Below are 16853 nucleotides of genomic sequence, written 5' to 3'. Positions count from 1 at the left end.
ATTGCCAAGGTACAGACTAGACTATAAGCCTTCTGGGGACAGGAAAATACCTATTGTACCTGAATTTTAATAAAAAATGCCAACATTCACACACGTAAATTGCTGTTTTCTCCATCCAGGTTTTCAATGTGTATCTTTATAAAATAGCTGCTCATGTTACATGTGCACTCCTGCATATATTTTAGGAACAGGTCAGTAGATCCTTTTCTAATAGAATTGTACACATCCCTACTGGCGGTATCAGTTCAGATTCTCTTATCCACATGTTTGTTTATAAATTTAAAAAAAAACTTCTAGTACATTAGGATAAGGAAAGAGTTCCCTTTGCTAAATCCATGTTGGTCCTTCCCTGTTAAGCTGTGTCTATTCATATGGTCAGAAACTTGGTTTTCCAAGATATTTTCTACCATTTTGCCCAGCAAAGACAGACTCATCAGTTTCTAGTTTCCCAGAACCAACCTGGAGCCCTTTCACAAAATGTACATAATATTTGGTCATTCCACAACGCTCAGATACCATGGATGATTTTAATGATAGTAGCAATCAGGAACCTAACAGGCCTGTAATTTCACATTTGGGTTGTTTCAGAACTCTGGGGTGAATGCCATCTGATTCTGGTGATTTGCTGCTCTGTAATTTGTCAATTTGCTCTGTTACATCTTCTAGTTTCACAATAGTTTGTTTCAGTTCTTCTGAACTACACCATCAAAAAATGTTTCTGGCATGGGTCTCTGACATCCTTCTAAGTAATTAACAAACAACTCCTCCAGCAGAATTTTACTTAAAGTTTTATTTCAAATTATACACAAAAACCATGTTCTTCTACTGACATGCATCATACAGAGTTAATCTCAAAATTAAGATATACTTTCATAAACAATGGACCAGGCATGTGTCTTACAATCTCAGATTTGTATAAAATGCCAAGTCAGCTGCACAAATGTATAAGCCAAAACAAACCCGTTTCTATACAAACAGTACAGCAATCAAGTATACTATACATCTGTGTTTTATTTTCTAGTGATAACAGTACGTCATACTACAGCTAATAAAAAAATTACAACACATGAGATATTGTTATGTTTCATAAATGTTATATATAGGACTATATTTATCACTGGTAAACATATGTACAAAGTAATTCGTAATTAACATTTGTAAAAATTTATACCATCCACCATGATATACATATTAAACCTATAACTTTTCTAGAATACAAGGTTATGTACACAATGATTACAACTGGAAGTGTGCAATCCTTTTGGTGTCGAAGGACAAGGATCCAAAAACTTCTTCTTTACATATTAACCTGTGCCCTACTTCGACATATTAATACAATGTACAAGAAAACAGAAAATCTATCTTCATAGATGTGTTATAATATTGCATTGCTATCTATTCTTAAATATATCTCTATTGATTCAATACAAGTTATTCAGGTCTGCTGACACTCATCCAAACTTTATCCTTTACTGATAAAAGCCTGAAAGGTATCACTTCCAATTTATGAGAGTTACCAGCTAAAAAAAAACAGGTATTCCCCCTCAGTCTGCCATGTGATTTCCAGAAAATAACTGAAGACAGATAATTGTACAATAGTGATAACCAAGGGAACAGAAAAAACTACAAAGCAAAATTGAAAAATGTATCTTAACTGATTTCTGTATTTAACAATTTCTATATATGTTTAATTAGAGTGCTAATCACCTTAGGGTGTCACAGTAAGTCAAGAATGTCCAGGTCGGTTGACCTGCTGATTACATAGTGAGATTACTAGAAGCCCTAGAGGAAGTGAGAAACACAGATCAAAACCAAGTGCCTAACTAAGATGCAACATTAGGCAATGCCAATTTCAGAAACTTCTACTGGTTGCCAGGCACCTCGTTTACATAACTCACTATACAATAGTGAACTAAATAAAATTGTTTCATAGAAACAACAAACATTTGTCCTCTCTAGACAAATGGTCTATTTACACATACATTAGGACTGCTTAACTAGCAGTGAGTGTAGACAAATGGCAATCCAAAGCAGAGTCTAGTACGTTGAGGCTCTCTGCTGAACTGCTTTCCCCTTCAGGATTCGCTTTATCTGGAGATTTGAAAACAAAGGGAGAAAACCAATTAATGGATGGGAAATAAGATGCAGAGTCCGCTGTGTGTCCTGTTTCCTGCACTACAAATTCATCGTCAGTATTCCAATAGCTTCCAGCTTCACACCTAGCTTTATATAGGAACACAGGCGACAATTAATGATTTGATTGCTGAACCCAAAAGAGGGGCAGTTCAAACTACAGAACTAGGAGGGGTTGCTATATTCTGCTCAAGATCTATGTGTTGTGTGGGTAACCACTTAGGCTTACAGCCAAACACAAAGAGCACCAGAAAAATCCAGCCTCAAGCATTAATGCTTCAAAAACAATTGTTTCTCTCAGATTACTTCCCATGATCAAGATTTTCTTGTCAAAATCAGTCAACTTAATATCACTTATATAAGGAAACATGAAACCAGCTGTATTATACTAATATCTGACATGTCAAGACGGTTTGCCAGCAATGAAGCCAGTGTAAAAAAAAAAAAAACTTAATAAAAATTAAGGAAAAGAGGCTGGTGGAAGAACAGTGCACATGATTGGCTGGCAGCTAAGTATGTTTCTGCTTTTTCCCAGCTGCACACTATCAGGGTAAGTGACCAGACTGCTGGCACAAATGCGTGTATATGCTGGAAAGCCACTTATGGGCTTTTCTGTAACTATGTGCAAGATCAGATGATCACACAGGTGGAGAACACATTTCAGAGGCAGCCAAAGGAAAGATGCTGTACCACACCGCACCGCCCTCTCCCCCCTTTCCCGGGCCAATTTCTAGCATCTCCACCCTGTTCCCCGAGTTTACCTTCTGTCTTCATGTTCCGAATGCCAGCGGCAGCAGCGAATCCCATGCGCTGCCCTGCCACTGACATCAGCCTCTTCTCTACTGTGGTCGTTTCTGAGGAAACAGCAAGTTACATCAGAGGCGGACGCAGTAAAGAGAAGAGGCGAGTACCGGCAGCAGGGCAGCGTATGGAAATCACGCCTCATGCTGCTGGCTTTTGGAACATGAAGAAAGGTGGTAAACTCGGGGTGGAAGGAAGGGGGATGCTGCTCCCGAATGGTCGGGCCGACCCTGACACACATGTAACTTATAGAATACTAAGTTATGCACACATTTTCCCCAATCTAGGTGCAAGCATTTATATCAGCTCTATGGCTGGCATAAACGCAAGAACCTAAACCCATACAAGCATATATATCCAGTATTTTATCATGGGAAGAAGGCACCTACTTTCCATTGCCGAATAGGCTCCAAATGGTGCCATCTAAGAGACTAATATAGGCACCCTTTATAAAATTGCCCTGTACAGGCCAGGGCTTCCCAAAACTATGCAGATGACCCCACAGGATATGCACAAATTATATGAAAAATCTACATACCTTGGAGACTTGCTATATGCAAATTTATGTCCTGCACATTCATTACGGAATTTCTGAAAACCAGAATGGCTGTGGGGTCTCTGGGACAGGTTTGGGAGCTCTATACTAGGCTGGAAAGAGTGGGCCATGGTTTCAGCAGGGTAGAAGAAGAGAAAACTGGGGATAGGTGGCCACAGCACGATTTCCTGACATGCTACCAACCTGGAACTTTTTTTGAATTGGCTCTTTGTCCCCATTACAGCTGGAGTTAAAGGTAGAATCTCCAGTGGCCTTAAACTAGTAACTTCTTCCAAAGAAAGGTAGCTAGAATGAACACCCAAACATGAAAAGCTGTTTCTTACCTGTTCTCCATCAGGTCCATCAGGAACCAGATGCACTGGCTGCTCATTCTCCAAGTTTCTGACACTGGGATCGGCTCCCTTCCTCATAAGTAGCCGCACAGCATCCACCTGAGAGACCCGATACTGCAGGCTGGCAGCCACATGGAGCGCACTGTTACCATTGTAAGCCTGACAAAAGGCAAGGAGCAAGGCCATCAGTACCAGCAGGTTTAACAGATTGTGAAATCAGCCAAAAGCAATCAATCATTTTCTGCTTCACTGCTAAAATATTAAAGCACCTACCTTTGCATTAATGAAAGACAAGCAGTTGGGCAACTCCAAGAAGAGCCGAAGGAGCTCTAGGTTTGCTTCCTCAGCGGCCAAATGCAAAGCCGACCGCCCACTTTTCCGATCCTATTAGAAAAGAAAAAAAAAAAGTTAAACTTTAAATGTGACACATTAATGAGCAAGAGACGGAGGAGCAATAGACAGAATCTTTATGTTCAAACAAAACCTATGGAGTAGTCAAAATGAAGAGACCCCTCAAGGCATAATTATTAAAACTGGGATGGAAATCATTATGGATTAAGATCTTTGGTAGTGCATAGATCTGTAATCAGATATTGAGAACTGACCCAGTGGCAAAATAGAGGCACTTAAAGTTATGGATTCTATATTCAGATGTAAGTGTCTCTATAATGTGGCTGCACAACTTATTCTCTTTATCCATACTCCACCCAATTATAATAGAAGAACCCTGCCAGATTTTTCTGCAGAATGGTAATTTTCAGAAAGCCCTTTTAGCCAGGTACACTTTCTAAATATTGCCCTCTCTATGGGCTGTTTAGCTTTATTCCTGAATCACAGCCTACTCGTGAAGTCCAGTGAGAACTTACTCTTGCTTCAACAGAAGCTCCCATCTGGATCAGAGCCTTGATGGTATCCACCAGGCTCTTGTTTTTCATTAGAAGCTCTTGGACCTCAGGCGAATGACGCTGCTGAACCTGCTGCAGCTCATGGACCACAGCATTGTGGGTCATCACAGCACAGTGCAATGCCGTCAGACCTTCAATTTAAAAAAAATGTTTTTGATTAGCAAGAATTATAAAACAAACTGGTTCAAGCACATTCACATTTTTGCGTTCTTCGTGAAATAATTGCCCTTCACTACTGAAGCACTGTTATTTGGGATCAAGTAACGCCTCATGTTCATTAAAACAGCAAAATCTCCCCCCCCCCCCAACCTTATGGCAAATGTAACAATGTAATTAATTGTACTTCAGGATTAATTCCACTGATTTTAAGCTCATCTGCACTGTTCAGAAGATACTATCGTAAAATGGTGGGCATCTGCCCAGTTTTCACAAAGCTGACAGGATGTCACAAAAGACAATTTAAATATTTACAGAAGTCCAAATGCATTTGAACTAAATTTTGGTTGCACTAACTAGTCCTAGCTTTCATTCTGAACAAAACTGGTGTCAATTAGCTTCCTTTCATGGCATTTAGTTAACCACTGCAATCTTTGCAAAGGGTCACATAAACCACTATAAAAAGTTTTAGATCTTATTTTCTGAAATGCTTAGGATCTGCCAAAATATTAATTTGTCTGTCCTGACCTGAGGAAGGAGGTTTTGGCCTCTGAAAACTTGGTCAAGTTAGTCCAATAAGAAGGTATCACCGTAATAAATAAAAATAAAACACAAAAATTAAGGCATTCACCTTCATAGTTGGTTGCCTCTAGGTCCACATACTGGTTACTCACAGTAGCTCCCTTCTGGATCGCCTGCAAAAGTGAACATCATTCATGCATTTTTCCAGTTTGGAACAAACATATCTAGCTATAGTCTTTGTGGCATTTGGTAATATTGGTTGAAAAATGGTAGATATGCAAGATGGGAGGTAGTCTGCATATTTTCTATTTTAAGCCATGTTATAGGCTTCTGAATATGAGAAACTTTTGACAACGAGAGTTGCATTACTTAAAGCCAGGTTTTGGACAATGAACTGAAAAACAATCTGACTGGCTGTTTCTACATAATGTCAAAGTAATGATGTAATACACAGAAGAGCATTTTAACATCATACACTACTAGCACAACAGTGGTGACAAACGTCAAAAAGTAACTCCCTCCCCCCCCCCCCCCCCCCCCGTTTACTAAGTTGCGCTAGCGACTACCACACAATGCCGACACAGCCCGTTCAAAGTGAACTGGCTATGTCAGCATTACCGCACCAACAGCCACTAGCGCAGCTTAGTAAACAGGGGGGATTAATGTTATAAATATAATTTTATTAAAGAAAAGCTCGCTCAGGATAAGCACAAAAAAAAAAAAAAAGTTTCCTTAGAAGTTTTTGGCCCTCACCTGAAGTGCTTGTGCATAGCCCTTTTCAGCACAAACGTGCAATGGAGTTCTACCCCAACGGTCTGTGGTGTTCACTTGTGCCCCGAGGTTCACCAGATCCTGGACAATCAAATGCTGATTAGCAGCTACAGCCACTTGCAGGGCACTCTGCAAAGGGCAAACACAGGAAATCATGAGTACAGACATTATCCCTTAGCTCCCAGGCAACGCTATGCCAAAGCTTTACAACTATCACACAGAATTTCTCTGTAAGAAAAACAAACAAAAAAACCTCATGCAGTTCCAATAATATGGTTATAGCCCAGTGCCACAATGCACTGGCACAGAAGCCATACTAAATGTAATAATTCCTATTAACTGAAAGTTGATCTGTTTGTTTAATGAGGTGTGAAAGCATTCAAGAATGCAATACAATGGACTTTGTAAATTTTATCACACTCAGCCTTTGGCAAACTCCATTTCTAGATGCCCTCTAAACTTTGTACTTAGCAGCTCACCTGGCTATTGTGTTCTTTCACATCCAACATATGCAGGGCGGCGATCTTTCTTCCGAGGACATAAGAAAGAGCCCGTCTTCCCTGGGCCACAGCAATATGCAGAAATCTAAGAGGAAAATGGGACATTAACATACTTAGACTCTAAAGCATGATTTGAGAGCCTGGAAAACATCCAACACACAGAAATTCTGACCCTTTGGTTACCAATCTACAGATTTGTTTTGCAGTTTTACAAATATGACTGATCAATTGCTATATTCAGTATGCATCCCAGAGGCATTTCTTGTAAACACTAAGGTCCTCTTGTAGTTTTTCACAATCCTCTTGCAATTTAACAACTTTGAATAACTTTGTGTCGTCAGCATATTTAATTAGTTATTACTGGTCTGAACAGAGAATTTTGTTAAGTATCATGGTGTTCAACTGCATCAAAGTTAAGTTGGTTCATAGTAACATATAATAACATAGTAGATGATGGCAGAAAAAGACCTGCACGGTCCATCCAGTCTGCCCAACAAGACAACTCATGTGTGCTTTTTGTGTATACCCTACTTTGATTTGTACCTATGCTCTTCAGGGCACAGACCGTATAAGTCTGCCCAGCACTATCCCCGCCTCCCAACCACCAGCCCCGCCTCCCAACCACCGGCTCTGGCACAGACCGTATAAGTCTGCCCAGCACTATCCCCGCCTCCCACCACCGGCTCTGGCACAGACCGTATAAGTCTGCCCAGCACTATCAAGTTATGTCTTTCAACTGCTATTAAAGGCCTGCTACATCAGAACCATCATATAATACCTCTACTTGCCAATCTCTATTGGCTTCCTATTCATTACAGAATCCAGTGTAAGATATCATCATTAGCTCACAAGGCCTACTATTCTAGTACTCCTCCTTACCTTTCTTCCTTAATTTCTCCATATACTCCTACACATGCTTTGTGCTCTTTGGATACTCTCACAGGCTTACTCTTCCTTCATCTAGATTCACTCGATGGAAATCCACACGTCATTAAGCCTTCTTTTTCTCAGCATCTTTTCTTTCGAATTCTCTTCTCACCCCCCACCCTCCATTCCGAGTCATTGTTTAAACTTTAAAATCTGACTAAAAACATTGCTATTTGACCTAACAATAACTGTATAACTGTTTTGACACTATCAAATTCCTGGAACCTATCCCCCCATCTCTCCCCCTCTTTTTACCCTGTGATTAAAAGGTTCTTTCCTATGGTTTTATGGCGATCCTGTTCTCACTTTTATGATTTCAAGTATATCAAACTCAAACAAACATAATATTAATGCCTTCTTGAGTAAGCTATCCAATTGGCACATTACATTAAATTGGAAGCTTGTAATTTACAGGATTTCAAAAGCTCTTCTGTTAAAGATAGCCTTGCGATTCACAGGAAAATTGAGACTTGAGAATTACAATCATAGACTGAATCTCGGATTACTAAACTTTCTAAAACCTCCTGGACTGTTTCCACTAAAACTCTCCAGGGGGATATGGAGGGTGATCGTGGCCTGGGGACTCAGTTGGACTTGAATAATACAGCAGCTATTTTAGATAGAATAGTGTTTCCGAGGTCTCTGAAAGAGCTGTCTTATTGGTGGTCCCTGGTATTTGAGCAAGATCTAAAGGCTATTTTGAGGTTGTACTTTCGCCATGCATCCAATTTACATTATGGCAAGAAGATCTGGAATTACCCTGATGTTAACCAAAAGTACTCAGTAGAAGGAAATTGTTTTTGGCTATGAGGCAAGAGATCTGGGTGTAACATTTTTGTTAGCCTATCCATGCATTAAATTAGGAGGGACGAAATATGGGGGGTTTTTTCACCCCAGAGCAAGTGAGAGCTTTTCTAAATATGAAGATCATTTGAGTGTATTTGCTATGTCTTTAGAGTTTGTGTGGGGGGGTCAGTTCAGTGCTATGTCTTATGTAGTCTATGTCTTTTTTTTTTTTCTTATACCACTCCCCCCTCCTTGTGGACTAAGGAAGAATTGAATTGTTTTGCTTGTTTTTTTCTGTTTTTCTTCATGTTTCTTTTCTGTATAGCTGGTACCAGAATTATCTTGTGATATATTGTGAAAAGTGATAAATAAATAAATAATTTAAAAAATGAAAAATTAAAAGAAGAGAGACTGGAAGCTTGTTAGATCCAAACACTGAGCTTTCCTAAGTTAAGGACTTCCAGAGCATGCATGCTTTTACTACTACTTATTTCTAAAGCTCTATTTGATGTACTTTTTCATTAATATTTCTTAAGATTGTTAAGATACTCACGTATCGCCATCCGAGTCTTTGTACAGAAGCTGGTCTTGAGTAAGGTTGACCAGTTTGTTCTCCTCTTGCTCAATCTGCCATTGGAAGAAGGACTTGCCCAGCTGTTTTGCTGTCACCTTGTTCCCTTCCATACTTTGGTGTTCTGGGGTGAGACTCATGGAATTCAGCATGGCCTGGTGTTTCTGCACAGAGTCACAGACAGTTCCTGATAGCGGGCTGAAGGACTGTGATATAGCTCTGGTTTCTGGTTGCTGCCTTGCACTGGTAAGAGCCTGGACAGACAGAATTGCATCAGAAGAACCTGGAGACTCACTCAGAAGGGGAAGAAAGCTTCGACCTGAGCAGTGCTGCTGTTCTTGACAAGGAAAACTTGGCTGGAAACCAGAGGATGAGCCATTGCCACAAAACTGATTATACTCCAACCCTGAGCTTTGGGGTACACGGGACTGCAGTTCATGTGTTGGTACAGATGTAAACTGGTACATCTGGGGCTGTTCCATCATTTGCGGAGGACTGCTAGCTGGAAAGGGCTGGCACATCAGAGCATGAGTATAGCTGTGTCCTAGCTGAATATCTTGAAATGGCTCTTTAGAGGAATTCTGATTAGGAATGACAGTGTTCATCCAACTAACTTGAACAGTGTTCAGGGAAACTGGACTGGATTCATTCTTAATATTGATGATATTCTGCAGCATATCATCATCACTGTTCAGATCAGCCCTTGGCTCATTTTTCTGAGCCTCTTCCATAGAGGCTGGAGTGCTAGGTGGTGTCTAAAAAACAAAATATGGACACACGCTATTGGTAATGGGACAGCTCAATCAAGCATAACATTTCTTCTACAAGCTACAAAACGTAGGAAAATAAAAATAATACCAGAAGAGGTAGTGTTTGGAAAACAGCTGGTCTTTTAGAAGCTGGTCCATCAGAAGAGTACTCATGAGCCCGTTTGCTGCCACCTAGCATGTCTCTCAACTCTGTTAAAAAAAAACAACATTTAGAGTCAATTTTATCTCTGACTGTTATTAAAGGATATCTGAGTTGTCCTGAAAATGGTGGAAAGCATTTACTAAAATATCCCAGGGCAATGCAAAGCAAACATGAGCATACCTGAATACTTGTCAAAAGTTCCCACGACTTCCTGAGTCTGTTGAAAAAAAACAACAAAAATTGAACATGAGTGAGCATTAGGTTCACTATACTATTTTGAAAGGTGTTTCTTTTTAAGTGCAGCTTTGCATCACATCTGCACTCAATAAAGTAACCAACCTTCCATTCCTTGTTGCCACAGCTTACTGGTAGAGGTTTGGCATTCCGTAGTTGCATTAACAGCTCTTTCACTGGATGTCGGACGCGCACTCCTTGGAAGACTCCTCTCTGGTGTCTTTTCTCTCCCATATAATCACCTGTTAAAATAAACACCATTAAAAAAAAAGCTTTAAAAAAAAGTAAAATAAACTAAACTATCTACAACAGCTCAATAAAATCAATTTAATAGGTAGGTCTCAAGAAAGCTTAATACCATTTAACTTTATTAATAATAATTTATTATTATATGACACCTGTGTGGTTTGGTTAAACTTTACTGATCATTACTATAGTCGGAAGCCTCTTACCACATTTCTTCATTTGAACCTTTTGAAATTTAGATTTTTCCAGTTTACTGGCTGACATTGTAAAATAAAGTAGTCCTCAGATTTGTTATATTTGAAAAAAAATGTTAAGCTACTGAAATGATTTGCCCTTCCCCAAAGCCCTTTTCTGTATTTCTTTCCTACCAAAGGACTGAGAGTAAGACTATGAGACATGACTAAGAAGTGACATGATTTAATAGGAAAAGTACCAAATTCCCTTTTTTAAGGAACCCACCATTGTCAAAAAGAATTGAGTCAGCTTCTAAAATGGCAAAAAGCAGAAGTTAACAAAAAAAAACAGGAACCAATCTAGCAAAGCATTGGACATAATAAAAACAACCATTTTATGCTTTGAAATACTAAGAATAGTGGTAATGAGGAAAAATAGAAAGCACTATAGCTTCAGAAAACCAGATGCATGAACATAAAACAATAACCCAGACATTTCCGAAGTTGACTCAAGGCTTTTTGACAATGGTGCAACATACCCATGCAGGAGAATGTACTATATAAAAAACCATATGCTCTGCAATTTGTAAAGCTAAAAATCGAAGTCAGAGTCCTAAACTGCACAAAAAGAGGCATGGCAGCCTAAAAATGAATAAATTCTACAAGCAAACTATCGCAGTTAGTACTGCTCACATGAATCAGTTGCTGAATGACAGCACTCGATGAACAGGGCAAGGCCACTATGTTAAATATTGTGAAGACCCTTTCTCTCAAGAGGAAAAAAGCCTAAGCTTCATTCTTATTGTGCGGTCATCTACTGAAGGTCAATAATATTTTCCCAGTTCCCAGCCATTATCGAAACTACGGAAACATGATCCAAAAGCCGTGAAGCCTACAGCTAATATCTGGCAATAAAGTATTTCTCAGCACTAAAAGTGGCCATATTTCCTCACAATAGCCGGCACCATCCATACTCCCTCCACCGCCACAACAATGCCGTCAATCCACCTCCCACGTATTACTACCTTGCCACCCGTGGTGGCTTCTACGGCTGAGGGTCCAGGAGCAGGAAAGAATCCCCCACTTTCCTGCCGCGACTCCGTCTCCGCTTTTCTCTGGGCGCTGCCGCCATGTTCTTCCAAAATGGATGCCGAGGCTTCCAGCGACTGCCGCCAAAGTCTCACCTGCCTCCTGCCATTTTGGGATAACACGGCGGCCCCCAGAGAAAAGCGGTGACCGGGAGACGGGGTCGCGGCAGCCATAGAGGCCACTACACCACCAAGGCGGGGCGGCAAGGTAGGCCTCCAGTAGGCTGGAGGCAGGTTTTTCGCATAGGCAAAAATAAGGAAACCAATGGACTGCATTAGGGGCTTAAAGCCCATTTAGTTATGTTAAAACAAATGAGAGACCAGCTTGAAAGAAAATATCTTTTTTTAAATATTTTGATTTGTGAAAAACCACTTGTCCCTGAAACATACTCCAAACAGAATACTCTGTTTGTATAAAAGAGATGTGGTGGTGAAGTGATTCTATGTACCCCAATGAATGAGAGAGTTTAATTTTACTTCTAATCTTTACAACACCAGGCTTCCCATGGCAGATTACAAACAGTTAAGATGGACCCATCAATACACAGGATATCACCACTGAAATTTGGCCATATAGAACAGTGTAGAAAAAGGAGCACAAAATATGGCCTTTATTAGTGCTGTTTCCAGCAGCTACAATTTTTTTTAAAGCAGTTTTAGTGATATTCCATTTTATTTCATGATATTTATATCTACATATGGGCAGCTTTCAAAATAAATTAAAAAGCTGTCAAGTAACTTGCCTTCCCAGGACCTGTAACTTAGTGATTGACCTTCATTGCCGCACCTCCCAGGGACCTAGAGTTTGCCCCTATCTTGAGACAGGGACAAGCATTCATCCAGTTCTAAGTTGACTACAGGCACCCCATTTTACAGTCAGGCAATTGTCGCTTTTCGCCTCCCACCCCCATCCGTTTCACAAGTGGGGGTTCCCTATAGCAGGGTGTTATAGGTCTGCCTCCCCCCCACCCCCGTAAGAATTCCTTCTGTGGTCTCACCTTTGCCCCGGCTGACCACGCTGTAACCCCCGGAAGCCTCCGAGTCATAGTAGGGCGAGGAGGACGGGGACGAGTGCGCTGGGGAGCAGCTGGCTGAGGAGGAAGAAGGTGAGGAGCCGCTGTAGAAGCAACCCAGATTGAAAGCGCTGCCCATCGTGAACCCAGCCTCCTGGTCCAAGAGATCGTGGCTGTCCTCCACCAACGTGTCAACGATCATGGCTGTGGCTGGGTGAGAGGTTGGTTAGTGGCCGATTGCTAGGGAAAATACTGCTGTACAGTCCGAGACTCCTCAATGGGTTATTCTGCACTCACACCGCTCAGCTGCTTCTTACTAGTGGCCTGACCCCCCTCCTTGATGCCTCCTTTATAGTGCCTCTCTCTCTCTGCTGCCTTGTACCAATGAAGAAAGGCCGGTGTTCTTTTGCAGTCGCCGGATTGGCTGCCTGCAGGCGGGCGGCTCCTGAAAGGGCCGGACTTACTGGAAGCAAGCAGGAGATGTGTGGCAATCTTCGGCCCCGCCCTTCGCCTCTGTTCTATTCGCACCGGTCTTGTTTTTCTTCTTTTTGTTGCTTTTGATTTCGTTTTGGGTGCCGAGCCGGAGCAGGGTCTATCTGCACGCAGCTCCGAAACTTTGCCAGCCCTTCACATAACTCATAACTGCAACACTGATGTGAGTGAAACCCGAAGAATAACAAAAGTGAAACGATGTCACTTGTTCTTAGTTAATTCAAGTTCAGTTTTATAGGATGTGATAAAATAAATGCCCTGTTTTACGAGAGGTGCGTCCCTGCAGATCATAACAAATGATCACAAATCCTTTTTTGTTTTTTTCGGCAATGTTTCCTGATTTCCTTTCTGTCTGTACTCTGCTTATGTCCACAAACAAACAAAAAAGTATAACTATGAGCAAATGCTTAAATTAACTTAAAGCGTTTTATTTCGTGGACACAGGTTTCTCCGCTGGGACAGGCTCCCTCATTATGGACTTGAAGCACTGTTTTTTTTTTTTTTAAATGTCTGTGCTCATTTTAAAAGCTAGTAATGGTTTTACCCTCCTACAAAATCGAGCATTTGCTTTGCGCAAGGGCAGGCTGACCATTGGGACAACAGGAGACAGTGCCTGAGGGCTCCTAATGACCTATCAAACACTCCCCCTAGTCTCTATCTAGATGCAATCATGTTTGATAGGTCATTAGGAGCCCAGACATGGCGTTACCACCCCACTATATCAGCACGTTGCCCCCACCAGTCCAGCATTGCCTACTTACTTCACTCACCTCTCAGTCTCCCCTGTTTCCTCCTTCCAATCTCTGTCTGTCCCCTATCCCCCCCCCCCCCCTTGCAGGCCCTATAAACTTGCAGTGGTTGCCAGCACTGCCAACAGCACTATTATCAGGCTGTCTCTGGCCAGACCCCTGTTCCTTCCCTCTGTCACAACTTCCTGCAGCAGTGGAAGGACACAGCAGAGGGAAAGTCATGAAGCAGCTGGAGGGAGCTTGGGCTAAATGTTGCACAGGAAAGGGAGCAAAGCAGCACAGGAAAGGAGAGAAGCTAAATACACAGGAAAGGAAGGGAGAATGCTGCAAAGGGAAGAGAAGGGAGAGAGAGTGACATGTTGCACATGCTGTAAATCATGGAAGGGAGAGAAAACAGGAAATGCTGTTAGTGGCATAGCTAGAAGGCAATTTTTGGGTGGGCCAACAGGTTGGATGGATGAGCACTAGAGAAACACCTGCCACCTGATATGCCCTGCCCATGCCCCTACTCCTACTGCACATCTACTCCACTCCCAGTAACTTCAATGGGAGTAGCAGTTCTGGCCTCAGTGGTTGCAGGCCACATTGAGAACTAGGGGAAATGTAAGAGGGTGTACTCTTCATCCTCCACTGAGCCACGGTCCACCAACACACATATGCTTCCCCAAAATACGCCCTAAATATTACAGTGAGGCCCTAATATATGAATACATCTATCAAGAAAACTGAACAAGCCAAAGCACTATAGAATACTACATAGAAAATTGATGCTAACAGAATACTTTGGTCACACACACAGAACACAAATGCCAAATACAGAATAAGTGACCAAAAACCATGCTGTTTTAGTGATATTAAATTGTATTTCATGATATATATCTAGATATGGGAAGCTTTCAAATAAAAAGCTGTCACAAAAATTCCTTTATCCTCACCTTTTTAAGGCACTGCCTATCCAACTGGAACAGTTTTAGACTTTTTACAGATGGACCACACATAGGCAGTCTGTTATTTCTAATAAGCTTTTGCTATTGTTTTCAATAGTGTTCACTATTGTTTTGGGTCTATCAGTGTGGCGGCAAGCTCCACCTACTGAATTCAGCCCACATAATGGGTCAGATAGATTCATGCCATTTCCTGTTCTCAATCTAACCTCCTTGGCTTTCAGTAAGAAGATTCCCAAGTAAAATCATCAGGGGGGGGGGGGCACATAAGATACAGGATGATGATGGAGCCAGCATCAGAGCACTGCAAGGGAAAGGGGACAGCTGAGTCAGCAAGTACAGCAGCGGGATTCCTAGGCATGCACAGAACATGGACATTTACCAAGAGACTGTTCTGTGCATTTACGCATCTCATTTGCATGCGCTTTCCTTTGAGCATCCATCATAATTTTGAAAACGGTAAGTTCAACCACAGATAAAACGAACATGATTTTTAATGGCAACTTTTGAGTATTGTGCCCTGAGATACAATAGCCAAATTCCCCCACTATTCTTGCGAGCCTCACAGAACTGTGCATGAGTTAGGGCACCATATGGCCTAAACTCACGAAAAGTCATGAAGTGGTGGACAAAAGCAATATAGAGCTGGCATAGCTGACAAACTTCCAGAGAAAGTATGGGGGGGGGGGGAGCAGATTAACAAACTGGAGAGAGAACCTGCTTGGAGTGAAAGAGAATTTAAATAAAACATTGAAGGCTAACAGTTAAGAGAGATGGATGTGGGTCGAAACTGACTGAGAAGAGTATACATGTTGGGAAGCAAATATGTAGGGAGGAAGAGATGGTCTTAGTGAAGGAAAGAGAGCATAGGGAGCAGAATGTTTAGTTATAGGAGTTTCTCCTATATCAGAAAACCCAGTATAGCTGTGTTATTTCAGCAGGAATGCCAGCTGCTTTGCCCAGTGATGGTCTTGGCTTTCACATATTTTTGTGGGTCCTATTTGGAAGATAGCGGACATCACTGGGCTAGAGCAGGGGTTCTTAACCTTTTTTTGGTTCCTGCAACACTTTAACTGATCAATGAAACCCTTACAACCCCTTCTTAAACCATGTGTCCTGCCCACTAGTGACTGCTGACAGTTACACGTGTCACTAACCGTTGGCCGCTAACAGTCTAACTGCTAACATGACACTAAAATTACAGTAGTGCAGTTACACTACCAAAAAAGTTGAAAGGGATGCTAAGAGGTTAAAGACCTTTATTTCTTTCCTTCCAAGAACCCTCTGAAAGGTAGAGATTAGAGAGAAGTGATTTTTTTTTTTTGTATGTTCATTAAGTACAAAGATATATGAAGAAATGAGGAACTGGGGCAGAAAATGTGGAGAAACTTGAAAAATTGTGGGAGTCTACTCTTCAAATGAACGGAGCTATCACTTTATTTTCTGATTTTCCTTGGGGCACAGAGGTCAAGAAGTTTAAGTATATGCAGGTGGGGGAGCAAGACCTGGAGGAGGAAATTTCTATGGGTGGTTGGTAGAGGGTTTTATAATGCAGCAGGGAAGTGGTCTGTGAGTACTCAAAGAAAACCGCCTACAAAGCACTTTACAGATGGTACCTTACACCCTCCTAGCTTTAAAAGCTTTTTCCAGAAGCTTCTAGTATGTGCTGGAGGCAGTGTGGCCAGGAAGGGACCTTCTGGCACATATGGTAGGGGGGGTGCCATTTCTTATCTGTTGTGAATACAGACCTGCTTAGCATTTGCCTTCAGATAGCTATGATTCAGATACAAGAGGCCCAATGGGACACATGGAACCACTGACAGAATGCTGGCCTGGACAGGAAAAGGCAGGAGGAGAATGACTGAGGGCTCTTACTCATGCAGCAGGGATGAGAGGAGGCCAGAACTGAGATCAAGCAGTCCAAGGCACACATCAGGCTCTGACATCCCAAGTGAGACTACAGTGGTGACACAGAGAGAAAGTTGCCAAATGAGGAGGAGTAAGAGGCAGTAGAAGTCTGGTATAAGGTATCTGCCTTGTTG

General features: G+C 41.6%; 1 protein-coding gene across 3 annotated transcripts; it reads right to left on the bottom strand.

Moving 5' to 3' along the window:
- Positions 1–771: 771 nt before the first annotated feature.
- On the bottom strand, positions 772–12947 carry NFKBIZ (NFKB inhibitor zeta). Of its 3 annotated transcripts, XM_030204161.1 has the most exons (13): positions 12612–12947; positions 10812–10838; positions 10212–10345; positions 10053–10089; positions 9819–9919; positions 8943–9715; positions 6656–6761; positions 6159–6305; positions 5515–5578; positions 4689–4858; positions 4096–4206; positions 3814–3981; positions 772–2091 (listed from the first exon to the last, which is right to left on the bottom strand). In XM_030204161.1, the coding sequence occupies exons 1-13, from the start codon at positions 12826–12828 to the stop codon at positions 2038–2040; spliced, it is 2109 nt and encodes a 702-aa protein (XP_030060021.1). In that variant the 5' UTR covers positions 12829–12947; the 3' UTR covers positions 772–2037. The 3 variants fall into 3 exon arrangements, with proteins under 3 accessions (XP_030060021.1, XP_030060023.1, XP_030060024.1); XM_030204163.1 differs by lacking the exon at positions 10812–10838 and having other exon boundaries at positions 10212–10348; XM_030204164.1 differs by lacking the exon at positions 10812–10838.
- Positions 12948–16853: the final 3906 nt, after the last annotated feature.

The sequence above is a fragment of the Microcaecilia unicolor genome, chromosome 5, assembly GCF_901765095.1.
Source record: "Microcaecilia unicolor chromosome 5, aMicUni1.1, whole genome shotgun sequence".
In the NCBI taxonomy this organism is placed as follows: domain Eukaryota; kingdom Metazoa; phylum Chordata; class Amphibia; order Gymnophiona; family Siphonopidae; genus Microcaecilia; species Microcaecilia unicolor.
Note: the sequence above shows the minus strand (reverse complement) of the source record. Positions and strands in the feature narration are given on the sequence as shown.